At 40.4% G+C, this 20,953-nt stretch overlaps 2 protein-coding genes across 4 annotated transcripts in view; one reads left to right on the top strand and one right to left on the bottom strand.

Moving 5' to 3' along the window:
• jade2 (jade family PHD finger 2) overlaps positions 1-20,953 on the top strand; it is a 248,936-nt gene that overhangs the window by 172,352 nt on the left and 55,631 nt on the right. The gene's annotated exons all lie outside the window — the stretch shown is intronic.
• Positions 10,516-14,164, bottom strand: LOC127530520 (E3 SUMO-protein ligase ZBED1-like). Of its 2 annotated transcripts, XM_051937431.1 has the most exons (3): positions 13,744-14,164; positions 13,268-13,526; positions 11,058-12,859 (listed from the first exon to the last, which is right to left on the bottom strand). In XM_051937431.1, the coding sequence occupies exons 1-3, from the start codon at positions 13,929-13,931 to the stop codon at positions 11,441-11,443; spliced, it is 1,866 nt and encodes a 621-aa protein (XP_051793391.1). In that variant the 5' UTR covers positions 13,932-14,164; the 3' UTR covers positions 11,058-11,440. The 2 variants fall into 2 exon arrangements, with proteins under 2 accessions (XP_051793392.1, XP_051793391.1); XM_051937432.1 differs by lacking the exon at positions 13,744-14,164 and having other exon boundaries at positions 10,516-12,859; positions 13,268-13,560.

Raw genomic sequence — 20,953 nt, 5'->3', positions numbered from 1 at the left:
TAGAAACCTGTAGCGACTCACCTTCAACCAACTGTCAGGTGAGAAAATTCTGCTGAACTCCAGGCTGTATTTATACAGAACAGATAGGAGACTAGGATGAAATTTTTCGTTTAAAAAGTGAATAAGTAGTAAACTGTATCAAATATGTAGAATTTTTAAATCTATATATATTATTGGAAATATTTGGTTGTTGCATTTGTTGATTCCTGTTTTTTGTCGTCATTTTTGCAAAGGAATATTCAGTCATGACATGAATTCCGTTTTTATGGCATTATACCTACGTCATACTGAATGAAGAGCATTTTCAGTTCTCTTTACTTCCTGCCATCGCTGGGCTTCTTCTACAAAGGACTAGAACTTTATACTGCAGTGAAAAATGAGTTCATAGTGAGAAAAAATGTGACAGGAGGAAAAAAGGAAAGTGTTAGAACAGAAGTTCAAACACAACGTGAGTTTCTACTCCAATTAAACCCCTCAGAGGCCCACTGTTTGGCTTGTGTGTCATTTAAAATCTGCAGTTTCTGATGCCCTCTCCTTCTGCTGGAGACGTTTACGTGCTGCTGGAATCCGCATTAACGTAACAGTAGACGACTCTGAGGGAGCAACGTGAAACTTTCTCCTCAACTCTTGGGAAACAGAGCAGCTCCGTGTCCCTTTTTCTACTTTTATTTGAAGCGTCGCAGTGATATTTTCTGTGACATTTCCTGCCCGCCTCGCTGCAGCCCGGCAAAAGGCCGGACCACGCGGCCTTTTATCCCAGAGAAGTGGCGTGGTCGGCCAGCTTCACCGGTTAAACCGCCTGATAGCAGCAACAATGACTCTCCTGAGTGACTTCAGCTCTCCACCTGTCTCCTATCACTCCGCCTTTAACCTTTTTTTATGTACTTACTCTTTTTTTCATCCATTCATTGATACAGAACTTTTACTGCCCTCTTTTCATTCGTCTGTTTTACCGGCTTCCCCTTCTTCTATATTTGTAAAAATATCCACGCTCTCTCTATATTTCTTCCTCCTTCATCACTCTATTCCTCTCTATCACCTCCTCCTCCTCTGCCTCTTCCTCTCTCTGGATATCCTCACCATCCCGCTGCCCCTCTGATACGAGCTCTGTTGGATGAAATAAATATGAGGCGGGAGAGGCATAAATATTTATAGCTGCTTCGGCTGTATAATTCTGCACGGCAGCTTCTCTGTGTGCGTGTGTGTGCGTACATACATGTAAGGTGTGTGTGTGTGGTATGTTTTCAGACCCTTGACCAGAGCAGGTGCCAAGGCTGCTGCAGGGATAAATAATTCACGGGAAGTTAAACCTTGAATTCACATCACTTTGATAAGACAATAGGAGTAACATGGCAGCACGAACGCACACAAACACACACACAAACACACACACAGTCGCACTGAACATATGTGCCCTCACACACGTAGGAATAAAAGCATCCTTGCGCACACGTGTTTGACACAGATGTCGTGTCGTACAGTAAACATGCATGAAATTAAATGCACAATCCTGGTAGTACATCCATGTAGCACACACTTAACCAGCTGTGTTACGGATGTTACTAATGTAGGTGACTGTGCGCTCACTTTTCTATGTTCCGCTCATGTCAGCCGCCTTCTCCGATCCCCACACACTCGTACAGGCTCACTAGCTGCGTTACATTCAGATCAGGGCGCGTCAATAAGTAATGAGGCAGATATGAGGGCCCCCCGTTTGACCCACGCCTTTTAATATTTTACTATAGGGTCCCCGGCAGCCAACACAGGGCCGGAGCTCAACCGTAAAATCTCTCTTCACAGGGCTGGACGTCAAGTACCGCCCCCTAAGGTCCAATTTAATAACTTCCTCTCGGAGCCGGTCGGTGCAGTCGGCTCCAGCAGCACTTTGTAGGACTGTTTAAAAGAGAAAGCTGTATAGGTGAGATTAAAAGCTGCTGTGCAAGGTTTGTATGGGGAAATACGCACGACATTAAAGGGCCGTATTATGATCAGTCTGGACGAAATACCCGCCGGAGCAGAGCCTTTGAGTATTTTGCTAGAAAGGATGACTATTTATTAATTAACCCTCCAAACTGCAAATAGATTTTTATTTGCTCCTGTCACATTTTTCCAGCTAATTTTTCACTGTAGTGCAAAGTCCTGCACCTCCATGGAAACAGCATAGCCATGGATAGAAATTAAGAGGACTTAAGAGGGTTTTTTTATGACTCATAAAATAAAAATTTATTTGTTTATTAACTATGCAAAAATGAAAAAAAAAACAGGAATCAGCATCTTTCCAAATGCCAAAGTCATAATGTCTTAATTCATGTAAAAAAAGAAAAATAAAGCTACATTTTTTTTTTTAATCACAAAAATTACAAAATAAAACTGGCATCAATATGTTCCAAGTCCTTCCAAGTTTTTACATGTTAGCAAAACTGGAAAATTATGTGGTCCTCCATAAAATAGATATTTTTCTTCTTAATTTGTCTCTGTGCTCGTACAGTGGTGGGAAACAGTTTTTGGACACCCCATACATTTGCATGTATATTGAATTAAGAATCACTCTTAGGTCTTTAAGTGCAATTTCTTTCAGTACAACCATAGACATAAAGCAAAACAATTTTTTAAAAAGCCATTAAAAACTTAAAATTGATTGTCTCCAGAAAAATAAGAAATTTTGAGTATTGAGTCATTCTGGTAGAATTTAGTTTTGTTAGTTTTTCTTGTAAACAATAAACCAAAAAAAATAGCATTTGTATTTGCTTGTGTCTGTCTAATGCAGCCACATCTTTTGAAACACAAAAAAGATTTTTCCACAAATGTTTCATGATGATATTTGAGAATGTGTAAAATTTTAAGAGTGTCCGAAAACTTTTTTTCCACCAACTATAGCCCGCACTTCAGCAGAAAATCACGGAATTCTTGTGTATTTGATGTCGGTCACAGCTGAGTGAACCTTGGCTTTTCAGAGACGGAGAACACTGCAAAATTTTTAGTTTTTTACAGCGTCGTGTTTTTGCAAACGGTTGATTTTGGCCAATTTTTAAATGAGACGATTTTAAACTCACAATTTTTAAGTGAGATCAAGGACTGTCAGGAAGTTAAAACTATGATTTTTTGCACTAGAAGTTGTGCAAAAGGTTTTTTTTCCTTCTATTTTTATTCTTATTGTATTACTTGTTCTCCATTTGTGTATATATTTATCCCTATTTGTTGTGCTGATGTTACTTATCTCTAATTTCTTGTTTTTTAGTCAATTTCTTGTCATTGTTGCACTGCCTGCTGGACGTGCCCTTTTTAAATGTCCCATTGGACAAGTAAAACTAAATAAAAGTTTTCTGAATCTAAATTTTAATTTTTTAAATACCAGGCCTTTTAGTTAGTTAATTGTCAAACATACAGTCCAGCTTAAAGTGCCGAGCTGCTCTGTGTGAACATTCTGTCTTTCTCACTTCGACAACAGCGATAAATAATGCATAAATGCAACTCAAGAGGCCATTCTAAAGTGTAACGGCTCTGTTTCTTCAGATCACAGCCTGTTTTGTTTTAGTCACCCAGACAGCAGAGCAACAGAAGGAAAAGTGTGCACAAGTTTGAATGCTGCCATTTAGTATAGATCAGCTCAGGAGGTGGCCAATCGGGTTTACTTCTGAGTTTATTGACTTGCAAAGACTCAGACAGAGCGAGATGTCCACTGCAGCCGGGGGGAATCCGGGAGTTTTTGTCTCCAAAAAAGTTACCTGCTAGAACTATTGATTTATCAAAGTGTTCGTTTTCCGTTGTTGTGTTTCGTATATGTGGCGGTGATGGTGAAAGTAAGAACAGGGACTTGAACAGAATTAGTTTCCATTACGTCATTTTGATTGTATTTTGAAGTTAAATGTCTCGTGACAGAAGATTTGATTTGTTTCAGGCGTGGATTCGACCACCGATAACAACTTTAGTAAAAAAGGCAGATTATTCCAGACAGCAAAACCAAAAGGCGATAACCAAGCTTTTTTTTTTTTAATCAAATAACAGGCACAAATTCACCGTTCGTCATTATATTTAACTGCGAGCTGCATCAGGCTGACGTATGAAAGAGCTGCATTATGTTGCCAGCATACTTCACTGATGCTATCACGGCTGCTTCAGGCACATCTTTGCGGTTTTGCGAGCAGTTTTACGACCTGTAATGTAAACAGTCTCTTGACCAGGCATTTCTCGGAGACTGATGTTTATTCGCTGGAATATGAGGCGCTTTGAGGTTGCGTTTATAGGACGCTTAACTGTTTTTTTTTTTATAGGAAGAGCGTTTATCTCGGGGTGTTTTTGCAGTTGGCCAAAGACAACAGATAAGAATCGTACAGTCATTACTGGAGCGTAAAGTAAGACACGCGGTTACAGTGGCCTAGTTGTTGCAGGTTTGCTTGTGTTTCGGTGCATCTGTGTCCTCATTTGTGTGGTTTTTTTAATGCTTATGACACACTTTGATGATGCTTTTCCACCTTCTTGGTAGTTTTATGTCCTCCAGTGACTCTGCAATAACGGAAGTAAAACCAAATACTGAAAAAGAATCTTGTTAAACTAACTGAAACAGTTACCTAAACAGTCGTGTCCGTACAACTTAGCAAGTGCTAGCTAAATTTGCTTCAAACTACCAGCCTTCTTTGACATTTTATCTGGTTCAGTGTCATGAGCTTCTCATAAATAGCTTCCTGATTGAATAGATCCTTTCACTTGTAAAGTAAATGGAAGCCATTCAGCCTCACATTTTCATTAAACCTCAGAACTCAAAAATCTGATGGAGTTTTTGAAAGGAACGACATCTTTTTAAAAAAATAAAATTGCAAAGTTACACTTATTAGAGCTGCAGACTGTAAAAACAATTGTTGGATTTTCAACAATGTTTCACCAAATCTGAGCTTAAAATTGTGACATTTTATTTCGAATTAAAAAAAAAACAACAACAAAAAAACACGTTCTTTGACAGGTCTCACTAAAATTTAGCAGGAAAATGAAGTGTTTTCAGAATCTATAAGACATCAAAAATGTTGTGCTCCTCTTCAAAACCTTAAATCTGTCAAATGTGACCAACAGTCACCTGTCAAAAATTCTGGGACTTTTTGGTTGAACTGCAGGCGGTTTAAAAAACAAGTACAGAAACAACCGGAAATTGTAAATAATAAAATTCTATAGTATGTAAGAGTCACTATTTTCCCAGTTTTGGTAACACCTGTGGATATTTGGAAAAATGCACGTATTGATTCCTGTTTTTTTCCCCAATTTTTGTCAAATAAATAATCAAAATAAATTCTTTTATGGTTCTTTTTTATTGGTTTCTAACTTTGTCTGAGTTCCCTCTACTTCTCGTCATGTTCTGTTTCTATAGAGGTGCAGGACTCTATGTTGCAGTGAAAAATGAACCCACTGTGAGGAAAAATGTGACGGGAGCAAAAAATGCTTGGAGTTTAGCGGGTTAATAAATATAAGGCCTGACGGGTCTTTCTCCATAAAAGACATTTTACCAGCCGTTTACAAATCACTCGTATCGCTTCAACGTCACGTCCTGATAAAACTTTTCTCTCTGCTAAAAACAAATTCTAACTTTCTCAGATCATCAACCATGTAAGTAAAATAACAAGCACCACCCAGTCTCCGCTATCAGATCTCTGTGCCCGGGCAGTTAGATGAGAAAACACCCTCTCCATAACTCACTTCAGCTTCTCCCGTCAGGCTGCCGTCATAAAAGCTCCTTTGCCAGGACAAATGCTCTCAAAACATCATTAATTCCAGCTGCCGGAAACATTTTCAACAAGCAGCAAAGGAGTTAGCCCTCTGATGTTTGAGGCCATGTTGTTCCTAAATATTCATGTATATTATTGGTTTATAACTCTTAGTCTGCCCCTTTCTGATTCCTGAGATGCTAGAAGAAGCACAAAAAAGACGTCCACTCACGTGACTGTTAAAGTTTTACCTTGATCACCTGCTTAACTTGCGTTTATGGTCGTAGCAGACCAAACTAGCCGCCTGCTCTCTTCCAGCGGCGAAGCTTGACCCCAGTCTGTAAATCCAGAGCACAATAAATTGAAGCTAATTGGGAGGCTGCAGAAATTGCAGTCAGCTGGGCCCACCCTGTTAGTGCCAAAAATCCATCACTTCCCAAACGGCGCTTCAGCCTCAAGCTCGGATTTGGATGACGTTCCCTCGCGCTATAATTTTATCTCAGCCAGCCTCTCGAACCATTATGGGATAAAGCTACCCTGCTGAGCACCCTGTAGCATCTGCAAACACATTCCTCAAACCTCCACTTACCCCTGGCTGGCCGGGTAATAAAACACAGCCAATTAGGCTTTACTCCTTGCTGCGTGAAGCCCTTCTCCTGCTGCTGACTGTGATTTGAGTCTGAATAACTTCCTCTCTGGCTTCCCCTCCTGAGAAGAGGTGGATGGGGACTAACCTCTCTACTCTACCTGACAAATGGTGTGAAACGTCTCCAGAGGTAGCAGCACATCTGTTCATTAGTGCTGCATCCTGAAATGTCACCGTCGTCCGTCCTTCATCTCTGAGAGAGAGACTGTAGTTATCCGTCCTATTTATCTATGGTGAAGGCTGGCATTTTGCCTTCATTTGACAGCTGCAAAACCTGCAGACAGACATGCAACAAAGGTCCCTGTAATCAAGCCGTAGATGCTGTCGGCATGTGGTGTTAGCCTTAGTCATGATGCCACTCTCAGGCTTGTATTTATGATGTTTTTAAGTGTACGGTGTTTCAGGAAAGCATCCTCTCACGGCTCACTGTGGGAAACTAGTTGCTTTAGACCTCATGTGAATTAAAACATAACTACGAGGTGCGATTAAAAAATTCATCGACTCAGAAGAGACTCAAAAAACGTACCTGATTTAAATTTGGCCGTCTTCCCCGTCTGAGTAGTCTCGTTGTGCAGCGATACACCACTCTCAGCACTGCTGTCAGGCTGGGAACGCTCCCTTGAAGTCGTCTTATGCAAGAATGTGTCCGTGATAGACGCTGAATTCTCCTAAACTGTGTCAAAATGCGGATCTCTCAACTTCAATTTGATTTCGGCGAAGAGGAGGAAGGTACAGGGAGCGAAAAATCTAGCAAGTTGGGTGGCTGGAGAGCGATGAACGGTGTTGTTGGGATGAAGAAAAACCTGCTTGTAATTATGGCTGGACGGTGGTATCCGAATATTTCCCCACCCCCCCCCGTCGGACGATTCAAATCCAAATGTTCAGATATTCATCGTTAATCGAGGCTGAATATCCGGAGCTCAGACATTGCTATTCGGGCCAGCCCTACCTGTATTTACGACGCTCAGACCGTGCGCAAAATGCAGCCAGAGCGTCCACATCCATGGCTTTAACCCTTTCCAATTATTGTAAAGCACTCCGCAAAGCATGGTTAGGGCCATTTATCACCTCAGTAAACATTTTCCTACTGAGTTTACAGTCTCAGTCTGTAGTTTCAAGCCTCCTTCAGTACAGCATGATGTTCATACTATAAATTATGGTCTAATTTGGAGTAAAATGGATGATAAAGCAGGGTGTTAATTGGAGTGTGGCTTTTTTTGCTGGTGCATAATTTATTTTTTGCACCAACTGAAACATTTTTGAAATTTCCCAAGGCGGTTGCTCCTCGTTACTCTCAGATACAATGATCTCTAATAACAGCAAACGTGTGAGGTTAGAAAATCACGTCTAAAATCGCTTTTCTTCAGAAGCACAGATCAGATGTCAAATATCGTATCGACACAGACTGAATAGAATTGTTGGATGAATATGTCATCAAATCATGTGACAGTAAAATAGGTAAAGAATTTATCAAAATGTTTGGTATAGGAAGAAAATAGTAACAGTACTTCATGATCCGGTGGCACCAATTAATAAATGGTCAAATTTGTTTCAGCAAAGTTTAAATGAACATTTTCTTTCTCGTTATTGTAAGCAAACTGCTGCTGGCCACCAGTGAAAGCGTATATTCATGTATGTTGTGCACAACAGGGGATTCCTTAAGGAACTGTGGCAGTGAGGACTAGAAATTTCCAAAAGCTCAGACTGGTCTCTTCTTTAATCCTGTCAGGGCTTATGCATGCTGCATGCAAGACAGCCGATCCATGCTGTCTGGATACATTGTCAAGTGAGATTTTGGAGACAATTTAATCCCTCCCCAAATCCTGTTTTGTTTGCTGACATGAAACAGTTTGTCCAATAAAACCTCAATCCAACGGAGACGAGGGCTTTGGAGTAATAAGGTTTTCATAACCGGGATTTGATCTCTAAATATTTGCTATTAGACATGGTGTGGCGTGTGCACACTTTCCTCTCGTTTTAATTAAACTCTGTGTGCGGACGCCTTGTTTGTTGCTCGCTCTGTTTTCTTCCCTCTTTCCCTCTTTATCTCTACATGGACAGTGCATGAGGACGCTGTGGGAAGGAGGGGGGGGCGGAGATGAAAGACGGGAGGAAGGTAAAAAAAAAAGGCAGAAGAGAAACTGACAGAGGGGGTTGAAAAAGAGAGGAGGAAAAACTGGGGGTAGGCAGCTGGACAAAGGAGGGAGAGGAAGGAGGAGAGGGGAGAGAAATGGATGTAGATTTGAGAAAGAAGCAAGAAGAGGAAGCAGAAAGGCAGAGGATTAGTGCACGTGGAAAAAGAAAAGGGGGAGGACGTGATTGTAGAGGAATGAGAGGAGAGAGAGGAGCGGAGTGTTCGTGTCACAAGGTTTATTTGGAGTTTATTGTTTTGGCAGCGCTCCAGACTCTCTCCTTATATTCCTCCAGCAGACATGTCAGTGTGAGTGTGTGCATGTACGCAGCATGTGTGTACTTCCTGATGCATACCTGTAAGTGTCGGAGCGCTAAGATGTGAACACGCACCGGGAAAAGGGAAAAAAAAAAAAAACTGTCAAAGAAAGTTTTCACACCTCAGAAAACCAAATAGTTCAAGACCCATAAATGTATTAAGATACATGTGAGGAAAACACACACACACACACACACACAGTCAAAAGCTGAACATCTGATTGGAGAATGATGTTGCCATGGATCCCAGGTGGGCGTGGCTACAGTGCCAGTGACTGAGTAGCAGGAGCTAATAAATCATGGAGTTTGTGTGTTTGCATGTGATAGACTTTGGAGTGTGTGTTTGATTAGTGTGTGTGTGTGTGTGTGTGTGTGTGTGTGTGTGTGTGTGTGTGTGTGTGTGTGTGTGTGTGTGTGTGTGTGTGTGTGTGTGTGTGTGTGTTGCGGTACGTCAGGGAGGGTTTCACAAAGCTTCAGTCTGCCGAATCCAGCCGAGGCAGCCTCCACTGTCTGTCTGCTCGTCTGACCCACTTTCTCCTCTTTCACTCCTTCTTTCCTTCCTCCCTCCATCCTTCAGCCCTTCTTTCCATCCCTGATCCCCTTCTCCATTAATTTCTAAATGCCCCTAATCCTTTCTTCCCTCATCCTCTCTGTGTGTCTTGCAATAAGGAAGTATTTTGCTTGTATGACTGGGTGAATTGTTGAATTTTTCTACCTGTGTCTTTTTTTCTGAACGTCCGCCTGCCTTTCAGCTGATCTGTCTTTGCATACAGTGTGCAGACTTTCTCATGTGCAATTCAACAGTTATCCATCTTCCTTTTTGAAACTTTTTGTCAGCTCAAGGTCTAAATTTATTCTCACCCTCAGCTTCAGGTCAAATAAAAACTGGTCTTTAATCGGGATCAAACCGTACGATCACAGATTTAGTTTCAAGTCCAGAGCTGAGAATATGGATCAGTATATAACTGAGAGACTTCTGAAGTCCATGGATTATATCTTGCATACATTTTTGTTAAAAGTAAAAAATACTAATGTGTTTTTTTGTTCATTCTGATGATGTCTTTACAAATTCCGTCATTATTAATAATGGAAACAATCATTTGACTGATATCACAAAAATGTCAACTACATAACCATCCAAATTTAATAACAACTGTTTATTAATTAGTTAAACAATAATAAAATGAGCTGATTCAGAAATAGTTTAAGTTGAGATAATCATGACAGATATTTCTTTTTTGCCAATATATCAAATTTTATATGGAAAATAGCAAATTAAATCACTTTAAACGAAGTTTCCCGTTACAAAAACACCTTTGCAGGAAGTGTGTTAATTCCAGATCACATGACCTGCTCCACATGATGTCATTTCCTCCTGAAGAAAAGACTGGCCAGACTCCAAGGCTTTCTGGGTTATTTAATAGAAAATAGTCAACAGGTTCACTATAATATCTTTCAATTAAAGTTTTGTTCAATATTTTATATAATGTTTAGAAGAATCTTTGTGTAAAAATATCATGTGGTGTTTGGTTATAGGCGGCCATGTTGATTTTTGGTCTGAAAACAGCCAAAATATAAACTATGATACAAAAAGTCCCACTCTTATATATTGACTCATATCATGTGATGTCACCTACTTGTCACTCAAAGGAGCCTTTATTGTGCATAACTTTCTTTTATTCCTTTGTTGTCATTGCACAGTTTACAACAAAATTAAGCAGCAATCCTGTCAATGCTTTAATGTGGAAATATACAGTGCATCCAGAAAGTATTCACAGCGTTTCACTTTTTCCACATTTTGTTATGTTACAGCCTTATTCCAAATCGGATTCAATTATTTTTTTCCCTTAAAATTCTACACATAACACCCCATAATGACAAAATGAAAAAAGTTTTTTTGAGAGTCTTGCAAATTTATTAAAAATAAAAAACAAAGAAATTACATGTACATAAGTATTCACAGCCTTTGCCATGAAGCTCTAAATTGAGCTCATGTGCATCCTGTTTCCACTGATCATCCTTGAGACGCTTCGACTGCTTAATTGGAGTCCACCTGTGGCAAATTCAGTTGATTGGACATGATTTGGAAAGGCACACACCTGTCTATATAAGGTTCCACAGTTGGCAGTGCATGTCAGATAGGGCTGCCACAAACGATTATTTTGATAGTCGACTAGTCACCGATTATCTTATCGATTAGTCGACTAATCGGATGATACGTAAATTCAAAGTAAAACATACAACTTATCGCACCAGCATGAAGCTGCTCTTATATAACCATAATTAGCTTTCAGCTTGAAGTGTTTAAGATACATGCCAACTAAAAATAAAGACAATTAAGATAACAGTTCAATAAACCTTTAATAAAATATGCTTGTAGCAACAAACAGTTGTTTAACTGTGTAGCATAAAGTGCAAACACCTGAGTAAAATAAGGAAAAGGCACTTGCCTAAACAACACAAAAAAAAAACTTTATATTTATTTTTTAGGCCTTTTCTTTCCTTAATTTGTCTTTGGCATCAAACATAGCAACAATGAGGTAGGCACTTGTAACTAAGGAATTATTAAAGTTTTGGTCTCACTGACTCAAATGTAACAAAAGTGCGTTTTGTGCTCAGTGCTCACAACAGTATTCAACTTTACTATACTGTTACTCTATATAATGCCAAACTGCACAAGGGTCTTGTTCATAGCCAGGAAAGTTAGCATTTCTACATGTCCTGAAGAAAGGCTTGCTCTCTTTTGAGAGCAGATGTTCCCTGCTGCAGAGAAAATCCGCTCCGATGGGGTGGAGGTTGCAGGGATGCACAGAAATGATTTGGCAAGCTTTGACATTGTGGGGAAACGCCCCTCATTTGCACTCCACCATTCCAGTGGATCCTCGTTTTTAGGAAGTGAAGCCTCTCCGAAGTACAGCCGAACTTCATTTATCACAACTTGGATCTTTCTGTCCTCCTCAGATTCTCCATCCTCATTTTCACTCAAACTGTCTGTGTCAGACTGAAGAAGGGTTTCCAGAGCACTCTTTCTACCTGAACCATGGGCCCTCTGCATTGGCCCTTTTGCATCCTGTGTCCCAGTCGTTTTTGCTTCTTTGACAGCAAGCACTTCAATACTCCCCTGCAGTCTGATGCCATCTTCAGGAGTCAAAAACTTCAGCTTTCTGTATCTCGGGTCCAGGGCAGCTGCAAGAAGAACTGGATTTTCTTTGTCTCCTGAGATAGTGCAAATACTCCCCCACCTCTGTGTTATCCCCTTTTCTGCACTGGAAATGAAGGATTTTCCTGAGTTTGTCTCAAATTGGCTTTGGTGTACAGCCCGTGTCAGCCCTTTGACCACCTGTGGAAGACCTGAAATGGTTGTGTACTGCTGTGCACTAAGGTAAACAGTAGCAGTCTCAAAAGGTGCCAACCCCTGCTTCAATTCTTCAAGCAGCTCCCACTGCTCTGGCTTCAGGTCGAAGTAGTGTTTCCCCCTTGGAGTTACTTCGGGATCTGACAGAGTGGCAGTGAGAGGCCAGCGCTGTTCAAGGAGTCTTTCAATCATGTGGAATGTACTGTTCCATCTTGTACTGACATCCTGGATCAGTGCATTTTGCTTAACATTCATTTGCTCCTGCTTCATCTTTAACTTTGTACTAGCCAGCTCGCTTCTCTTAAAGTGCTCCACAAGCTGCCTGGCAGCACCGAGTGCTCTGCTAATGGTGGTTTCTTTGAGAGCAGTGTTGACTACGAGCTGGAGTGTGTGTCCAGCACAGCGGATGGAGGCCCATCCATGTTTTTCTTCAAGCAGTCGCATTGCTGCCACCATATTGGAACCACTATCATGAACTACTGCTTTTATTTTGGTGGGCAAGATGTCAAACTTTGCTAAAACCTGTTCCATCCATGTCAATATATTTGCACCAGTATGCCTCTCCTCAAGAGGCATGGTGGAAAGGTTGAACATCTTCATTTTCCAGTCTTCACTCAGGAAATGGCAAGACACTCCAAGGTAAGCCTCTGTTGCACGACTGGTCCACACATCAGCAGTCAGCGTGAGGAAACTGTTGACGCCCCTGAGGGTCTCCTTTACCTTAAAGACATGATTTGAAAGAATAGTAAGCATTATGAAGAAAATTATACACAGTATTTGTTTTCATTATTAACAATATTTGTCAGCTTATGCATTAAGCTTTAAATTTATTTGCCAGTTCAATAATTCAGTTATCATATACAGTTAAGTAGGTTAAATAATAAATATTAAACATATAAGTCAAAGAAAACAAAAACAAAAAATTACATTGCATGCTTTAACCATTATGAATTCTTAAATTGCTATTGTGAGTGAGTGAGTGATCTAAGAGCTTTTAATTCTTATGTATTTGAATGGTGCTTGTTTATTAAATCATTTCTTTATTTTACTGTGCTATTATTGCAATATTGTTTTAATACATTCATGCCAATCAATCAAATTGAAACTGAGAGAGAAAGAGAGACTGACCTTCTCAAAGGTTGCATGATATTTCTTCTCCATCAATGCGGTGAAGTGGGATCTGCCTGGTAGGTAGTTGTTGTGATAATCCGGGTTGAATTGTTTAATCATCTCCTTAAACCCTTCATCCTCCACCATCGACAGGGGTCTCATGTCCGTCACCAACATGTTCAGTATGGACTCAGTCAGAACATTTGCTTGCTGAGGTGTGCATGTAGCTAGCTTTGTAACAAATCCGTCCATTGAAGAAGAACGTACTTTTTTAGCACTGAAACATAACGTTAGAAAACATTAGCGTTACTACATTTCCTATTCAAACACATCACTGTCATAACGTTAGAGAAAGCACATGAAATATGTGTGCTAAGGGCGGCTAATGAAACAAATCGTCATCGCTACTGTTAACGTTTACAGCTTTATCAGTAAGTAGTAAGCTAGCTCTGTGTTTACGCTAATATTAGCAGCTAACTAGCCAGTTAACTTACCGAGACGACGGTCCCTCTTCATCGTTGTCACAAGCCAAAACGTGCTTCCTTTTCAGGTGCTCGTGCATCGCACTTGTGCTGCCGTGAAAGGAAAGCTCTGTCTTGCAGATATTGCATTGCACACTTTTGTCTTGTGTTTGCTTAAAATGCTCCCACACTTTAGAGTTCCGTTGCCGCCGGGTTGCCATGATACCATAGCCAGTCAGGTATAAATTTCCGGTGACATCGCGGCTGATCCCGATTACCCCTAGTGCGCATGTGTGTCAAGGACAGAAAGGCAGACGCGGCAGTGGAAGATGCCGCAGCAGTTTTGAGAGAAAAACAGTGATTTAAAAAAAGACGAAGCGTCGACTATTAAATTAGTTGTCGACGATTTTAATAGTCGACATAATCGTGACTAGTCGACTAATCGTGGCAGCCCTAATGTCAGAGCATAAACCAAGCATGAAGTCAAAGGAATTGTCTGTAGACCTCCGAAACAGGATTGTGACGAGGCACAAGTCTGGGGAAGGGTACAGAAAAATTTCTGCTGCTTTGAAGGTCCCAATGAGCACGGTGGCCTCCATCATCCGTAAATGGAAGACATTTGGAACCACCAGGACTCTTCCTAGAGCCGGCTGGCCATCTAAACTGAGCAATCGGGGGAGAAGGGCCTTAGTCAGAGAGGTGACTAAGAACCCCATGGTCACTTTGTCAGAGCTCCAGCGTTCCTCTGTGGAGAGAGGAGAACCTTCCAGAAGGACAACCATCTCTGCAGCAATCCACAAATCAGGCCTGTTTGGTAGAGTGGCCAGACGGAAGCCACTTCTTAGTAAAAGGCACATGGCAGCCCGCCTGGAGTTTGCCAAAAGGCACCTGAAGGACTCTCAGACCATCAGCAAAAAAATTCTCTGGTCTGATGAGACAAAGATTGAACTCTTTGGTGTGAATGCTAGGCGTTTTGTTTGGAGGAAACCAGGCACTGCTCATCACCAGGCCAATACCATCCCTACAGTGAAGCATGGTGGCGGTAGCATCATGCTGTGGGGATGTTTTTCAGCAGCAGGAACTGGGAAACTAGTCAAGATAGAGGGGAAGATGAATGCAGCAATGTACAGAGACATCCTGGATGAAAACCTGCTCCAGAGCGCTCTTGACCTCAAACTGGGGCTGCGGTTCATCTTTCAGCAGGACAACGACCCTAAGCACACAGCCAAGATAGCAAAGAAGTGGCTTCAGGACAACTCTGTGAATGTCCTTGAGTGGCCCAGCCAGAGCCCGGACTTGAATCCAATTGAGCATCTCTGGAGAGATCTGAAAATGGCTGTGCACCGGCGCTCCCCATCCAACTTGATGGAGCTTGAGAGGTGTTGCAAAGAGGAATGGGCAAAACTGCCCAAAGATAGGTGTGCCAAGCTTGTGGCATCATATTCAAAAAGACTTGAGGCTGTAATTGCTGCCAAAGGTGCATCAACAAAGTATTAAGCAAAGGCTGTGAATACTTATGTACATGTGGTCTCTTAGTTTTTTATTTTTAATAAATTTTCAAGAATCTCAAAAAAACTTTTTTCATGTTGTCATTATGGGGTGTTGTGTGTAGAATTTTAAGGGAAAAAATGAATTGAATCCGATTTGGTATAAGGCTGTAACATAACAAAATGTGGAAAAGGTAACGCGCTGTGAATACTTTCCGGATGCACTGTAAAATATGAGCATCTAGTAGGGAAAAATAGTACGTGAGCATTCTTCTAAAGGTAATTTATCTGGTATATTATAGGATCTCATAGAATTATAAAGCCAGTAGTACTGATGTTGCATTTGTAGATCTTGCACATTGTTGAACATATACGAGAAAGTATGGCTTAAAGTGCAAAAATTACATAAAAGGTGCAGCTGTAGGTAAACGTGAGGTTTCAGTGAATAAATACAAGTTTTTCAACTCCCACTTTAAGCGTTAATGCATTTAACTGGAAGAGTTGCATTTAAAAAAATCACCCTTAGAGCTGTTTTCATGAACAATGAAATTAGATTTAGTGACCTTTTTTTGAGTAGCAGATTGTAAACATGTTTATTTCTGCTATAAAAATCTGCATTTTAACATGGAAGTCTATAGGGATTGACTCACTTTTAGGGCAGCCTCAAGTGGCCATTTTCAGAACTGCAAGAGGTTCTGATATTTATCCATTTTCTGCAGGTTTCGCTTATTCTTATCTCGGCACGCTCTGGTTTTGGTTTGGTCTCAGTTTAGGTGATCTGAAGTACAACACAACCTCCATTTTTTCTACTGATAGAGTCAAACATGGTTACAACTTGTTTGTTTTTTTAAGGAGGTTTAGGTGAAATCCTGTCCCAGAACTGATCTGCTCTATTTGTTTAGAAGCTGAACAAAACACAAGATTTACAAAAAAACTGTCTTCATGTAAACAGCGACGCTGCCGATAGCACTACAGTAAACAAAGGCACAAAAAATCTGTTTAAAAAGGTAGATAGAAAGTAAATACTGCTGTTTTTTTGTCCTCCTTCCAGGTTAAAATGTACTGGTGTAGAAGAAATGATTAGTTTTCTATTTCTAGCAGCCGGATTGGAGTAAACAGAAGCGTAACTGGGTGATAACTGCATTTCCTTTGAGACAATGTAGAGCAAAAACACAGGAGCTGGAGATGTTCAGCAGCAAAAAATAGAAGAAATTTAATATCACCCGTACTTCCAGGCTTATTGTATCCAGATATTGCTGCTCTTATCTTGTGGCCACCCACATGCTCACGGTCTCTATTTTGGGTCGTGACCAGTAGTTAAAGAGCCGAGATAATGCACGTTGGCCAGCGTTCCCCGCTGTGTCGATGGTTATTGCTTTGACAGTTTCACTGGGTGAACTCAAGCCACCAACTGTTTTAGGACCCTCTGAGGGGCACTACAGAGGGAGCGGGACATTCACACCGAGCTTCTTTATCCTCCAGGTAGCTGATATTATCTGAAGGTCTTTACGATTCACAACATGGATATTTGTGTTCCTGCTGCCAAGATCTGCTTTTATGGCGGCTATTATTTCACTCCGCAGCGCTTTATGCAGTCTGTTTATGTCGCAGAGACTGTAACGAAATGAGTCAAGGCAAGTTAATGTATGTAGAACATTTTAAATACATTTCAAAGAGCTTTACCTATGGCACGGCTGAAAGGAACTTTACATTCAATGATCGAGTGCCTGAACTTTGATAGAAAGCTGTGGCTGACACAAAAGTCTGAAGCCTTGATTTAAATGAGTTTAAAGTTAAAGCAGAAGTCGCTTCAGCTTGATCCAGATATGTGTTTTGTTTTTTAACCCTCAGAACAGCAACCAATCCAACCCTAGCTTGGAAAATCCAAACTGAATCTCCATGTAATCTCCTATCTCCACGTTAGGAGATACAGGAGAATCAGTTTGGCATTGGGCAAATTGAATCGCGTTTCCCTCCCGGGAAGGTTTGGTACGACCAATCATAGCACGGGAGGCGGGAGTTAATGCTGCGTCATCTTCAGCGCCTGGATTACCCATAAAACACCTGCGCACCTCCCGTAACCAAACACAAACAATAACAAAGTTATTCCTAACACCGCTAATTGTTCGGAAGGAGTCTTTTGTTGCGCAACCTTTTCAAAAATAAGTGTTGTACTTGAGAGTACCCCATGTATTCGCAGATTTTTGTGACAAAAACGGCAGTAATCATTCACCGCGACGCTTTCTTGGCTGCATGCCATTGTTGTTTGGACTACATGGACTTCAAGGTCGATTTGTTTGTGCGTCACATCCGTGTTACGCTGATTGGTTCTTTCTCGTTCAAGCTGCATTCGTTAGCCCCTCCTTTTTGAAATCGTCTCGTATCATCACAATGCCAGACTGCCTTTATTTGTATTTATATTAATACATAAATAAAGTCAGTCTAGATTTTCCAGGCAAATCCAACCCCAGAGGATCTGTGAGGTCTGGAGGGTCTGTAGCACAGAATCAGAGATGCATTTAGCCTTGAACCATTGTGTGCTTCATAAACAAGTAATATTATTTTAAAATCAATTTTCTTCCACATAAGAAGCCAAAGCTGGAGAATTGGAGTAATGCATCCTGCTCCTGTGTTGTGTTGTCAATGAGCTGCAGCCATCTGATAGCTCTCTGACACGCTCTTAATCCAGTCTTGTGGATATAAATCTATTCAAGCTCACGATATTGAAGAGGAAATATGCGTAGACAAGAAAACAGTCAACCGCATAACCCTGAATGAAGCCTCTTGTCAGGGTTGGTTTGCCGCTGAGCTTCTTGCTGAGGCAGATCAATACTTGTGATTAATAATTAGTTAGTTCTTCACAAGAGGTCTGCGTCATATGGCATCAATACAGAGCCTGAAGCCTGAAGTGTTTGTTATCTACCCACTGTTAAAACATTATTTCTATAACTTGTTCCTAAACATGCTTCACGGTGCTGACATTTGGCAACCATGAGGTAAATTTACATCTCAGACAGGTTGTTATTTTCCCTCTTAAATTTGTGATGTTTTGACAGATGAGGATGCGAGGTGTGGGAGTTATCTCCCTGTCCCTGTAGGATCATGAAAAGGATTTATGGAGTGTTGAACCGACCTTTCGCTTTGATGGTGCAGGCCGCTGGGGTGTAATGTTTCTGAATGAGGACTATGAGAGGAAGAAGCTTTAAAGGAACCTTTTACAAGACTTACTGCATGTTTTTGAGTATGTTCTGTTACGGTACTTAATTACTATTTACTTATTAATTGTGGTTTTGTGGGACATGAACCAACCAACACTGTAAAAAAACAACCTTTTTTTAGCAGTTTTAACCCTACTTTTTTCAGTAATTTACTGTCATTTTACGGATTTTGCTTGTTTTGTGAAACTATAGATGATAACTGGCAAAATCACAGTAAATATCCACATATCCACATAATCCACAAAAATGAGAAAAAAATGGCAAAATATGAGCCAAACGACTCGAAAAGAGACAAAAAATTAGACAAAAAAAAACAAAAGAATGGGTGAACGATATAAGGGAATGTGAATGTTCCTCAAGAAAATATCAGACATTTTACTGATATATATGTAATCAATTTAGATATTTTTAGGATTTTTTGAGAAGATTTTTGCTCATTTTTTGAAAATATTTACAAGAATTTTCTTGCCAAATTTGGGGGATTTAAAAAAATTAAAACTTTTAAAGAAAACTTTTAAAGAATTATTGGAATTTGCCAATATTCAAAAATTTGGGGAATTTTTTTGCTGAATTTTTGGATTTTTTTTAGACAAGGAAACAATATTTTTTGGTGCCCGTAAATGAGGACAACAGGAGGGTTAAAGGTCTATGTGCTGTTGGTGGGAGTGGAAGTGTGGGTTTATTAGACTGCACTGGCATGTTTGATATATATTTTCATTTAGTACCCTCAGATACATATTTTTTATTTCCTACTGTGTCTAGAGAGCACAGATGGAAATTAGCCAGTAGCTACATCTGCTACAATGTATCTCTTCTCCCATGAGATTAATGTTTTTGTGCGCTGTCCCTGACAAGTAAATATAAAGTATTTCACATATTGCTCTTTTGAGAATATTGAGTTTCGCTGCTTTAAAGCGCATTCACCATGACCTGCGAGTCACCGAATCAATGCGAACAGTTATATATTTATCACTGCAGCGTGATTGAATGGTTTAAACTTTTAAAAGTATTAATGTTAATGCGAACAACAACTCAGTCAGGTGTAACTGAGTAACAGCCAACACATACTTAAGCAACACGTGACAAATCAATGAAGTGTTTGCACTTGCTTCTTCTATAACAAGCTGTCCACAGTTAAACGTACACTCCGGTTTAATTATTCCAGTTGGGATTGTCTTGTTAGTAATTAACCCAGGCTCTCCATGTTGGGTTTGGGGTGATATTGGGCCAATTAAAGATCAATAATCCTGATCTTTAGCTGGCTGCTTCCTCACAGCGGCGTCTGTGTATTTCAGGGTGAGTGAGCAGTCGATGATGCTCATTAGTAAGCAGCACAGGTTTGTAGTCGATATGCTGGGAGCTGAGAGGGTCAGATCGATACAGATCTGAGCTGGAAGTTAGTTGGAGAAGTAAAGAAAGAAAGAGACCGTTATCTTTTCTGTTTCTGGGCTTATTTGTACTCTTTTCTTCTCCAGCTTTTTTATTTTATGCGCTTGTGACTGAGTGGTATAATTCGGGGAAAATAAAACGTGTTGGTATCAGATTGTTTTTCTCTTCTCCTTCTAGTTTTACTGTGTTTCTGAATCACTGTCTGTCTTTGTAAGCATGTAGTCACAGGATTTCACCACATGTGCGTCACATATCACTTAAATCATTGCCGTGAAATCCATTTTTAGTCACAGACACACTGGCAGAAACACACTTTACTCTGTTTGTCTGTTTCTCAAAACAACACGCAAAATGCAGACACGTTTCGCTTTTTTACATTTGCATTCCCTCTCCGGTCCTTCTGGCTTTCAACCACAATCTCAGAGATCAGTTTGGGAATTAGACTTATAATGCTATTATTAGACTCTCTGCCCAAAGCCACGGCACACAAACACACCGTCTTTCTCAGACCCGAATGCTGCAGTTGACTGACAAACAAAAACACACCTACACACCACCTCCAGTGGAAAGAAACTCTCATTAACGACTGTGTGTTTCCGTCCACCTGAAACTGTGCGTTGGACAACGTGAGTGGAAATGTCAAAAATAGAACTCCCAAATATCATACTTTAAGTTAGTTGGATATGGTAGAAATAATGCTGGAGAAGACATTTTTAAAGGAGAAGAGAAGCAAATAGATTTTATTTTCTGAAAAGTAATAAACGCTTTTTCTTGTTTTGTCAGAGGAATGCAGCCAAAAACGTTGTATGGTTTATTTTGATAAGAGGGAGTTCATAACATATCTTAAATACTCTGACAGACTTCAACAGCTTGAAAAAGTATTGGAAGATCACATATATCATATATATAATCTTAATGGATCAGCATCTACAATAAAACCACCACCTTAATATTAAGTAAGTTCCCCTCCAGCAGCCAAATCAGCTCTGATCTGTTGAATCCTGAACTATTTAGACCTCTGGAGTCGTCCTGAGCTTTCAGATGTCAAGGTGTTTGCAGCAGATCCTTTAAGTCGTGGGAGTTGTGAGCTGGAACCTCCATGGATCGGACTTTTTGCAGGACATCCCACAGATACTCAAGAAGATTGAG

The sequence above is a fragment of the Acanthochromis polyacanthus genome, chromosome 17 (genome assembly GCF_021347895.1).
Source record: "Acanthochromis polyacanthus isolate Apoly-LR-REF ecotype Palm Island chromosome 17, KAUST_Apoly_ChrSc, whole genome shotgun sequence".
NCBI classification, from domain to species: Eukaryota; Metazoa; Chordata; class Actinopteri; family Pomacentridae; genus Acanthochromis; species Acanthochromis polyacanthus.
This window is presented reverse-complemented; position numbering and strand designations above follow the sequence as displayed.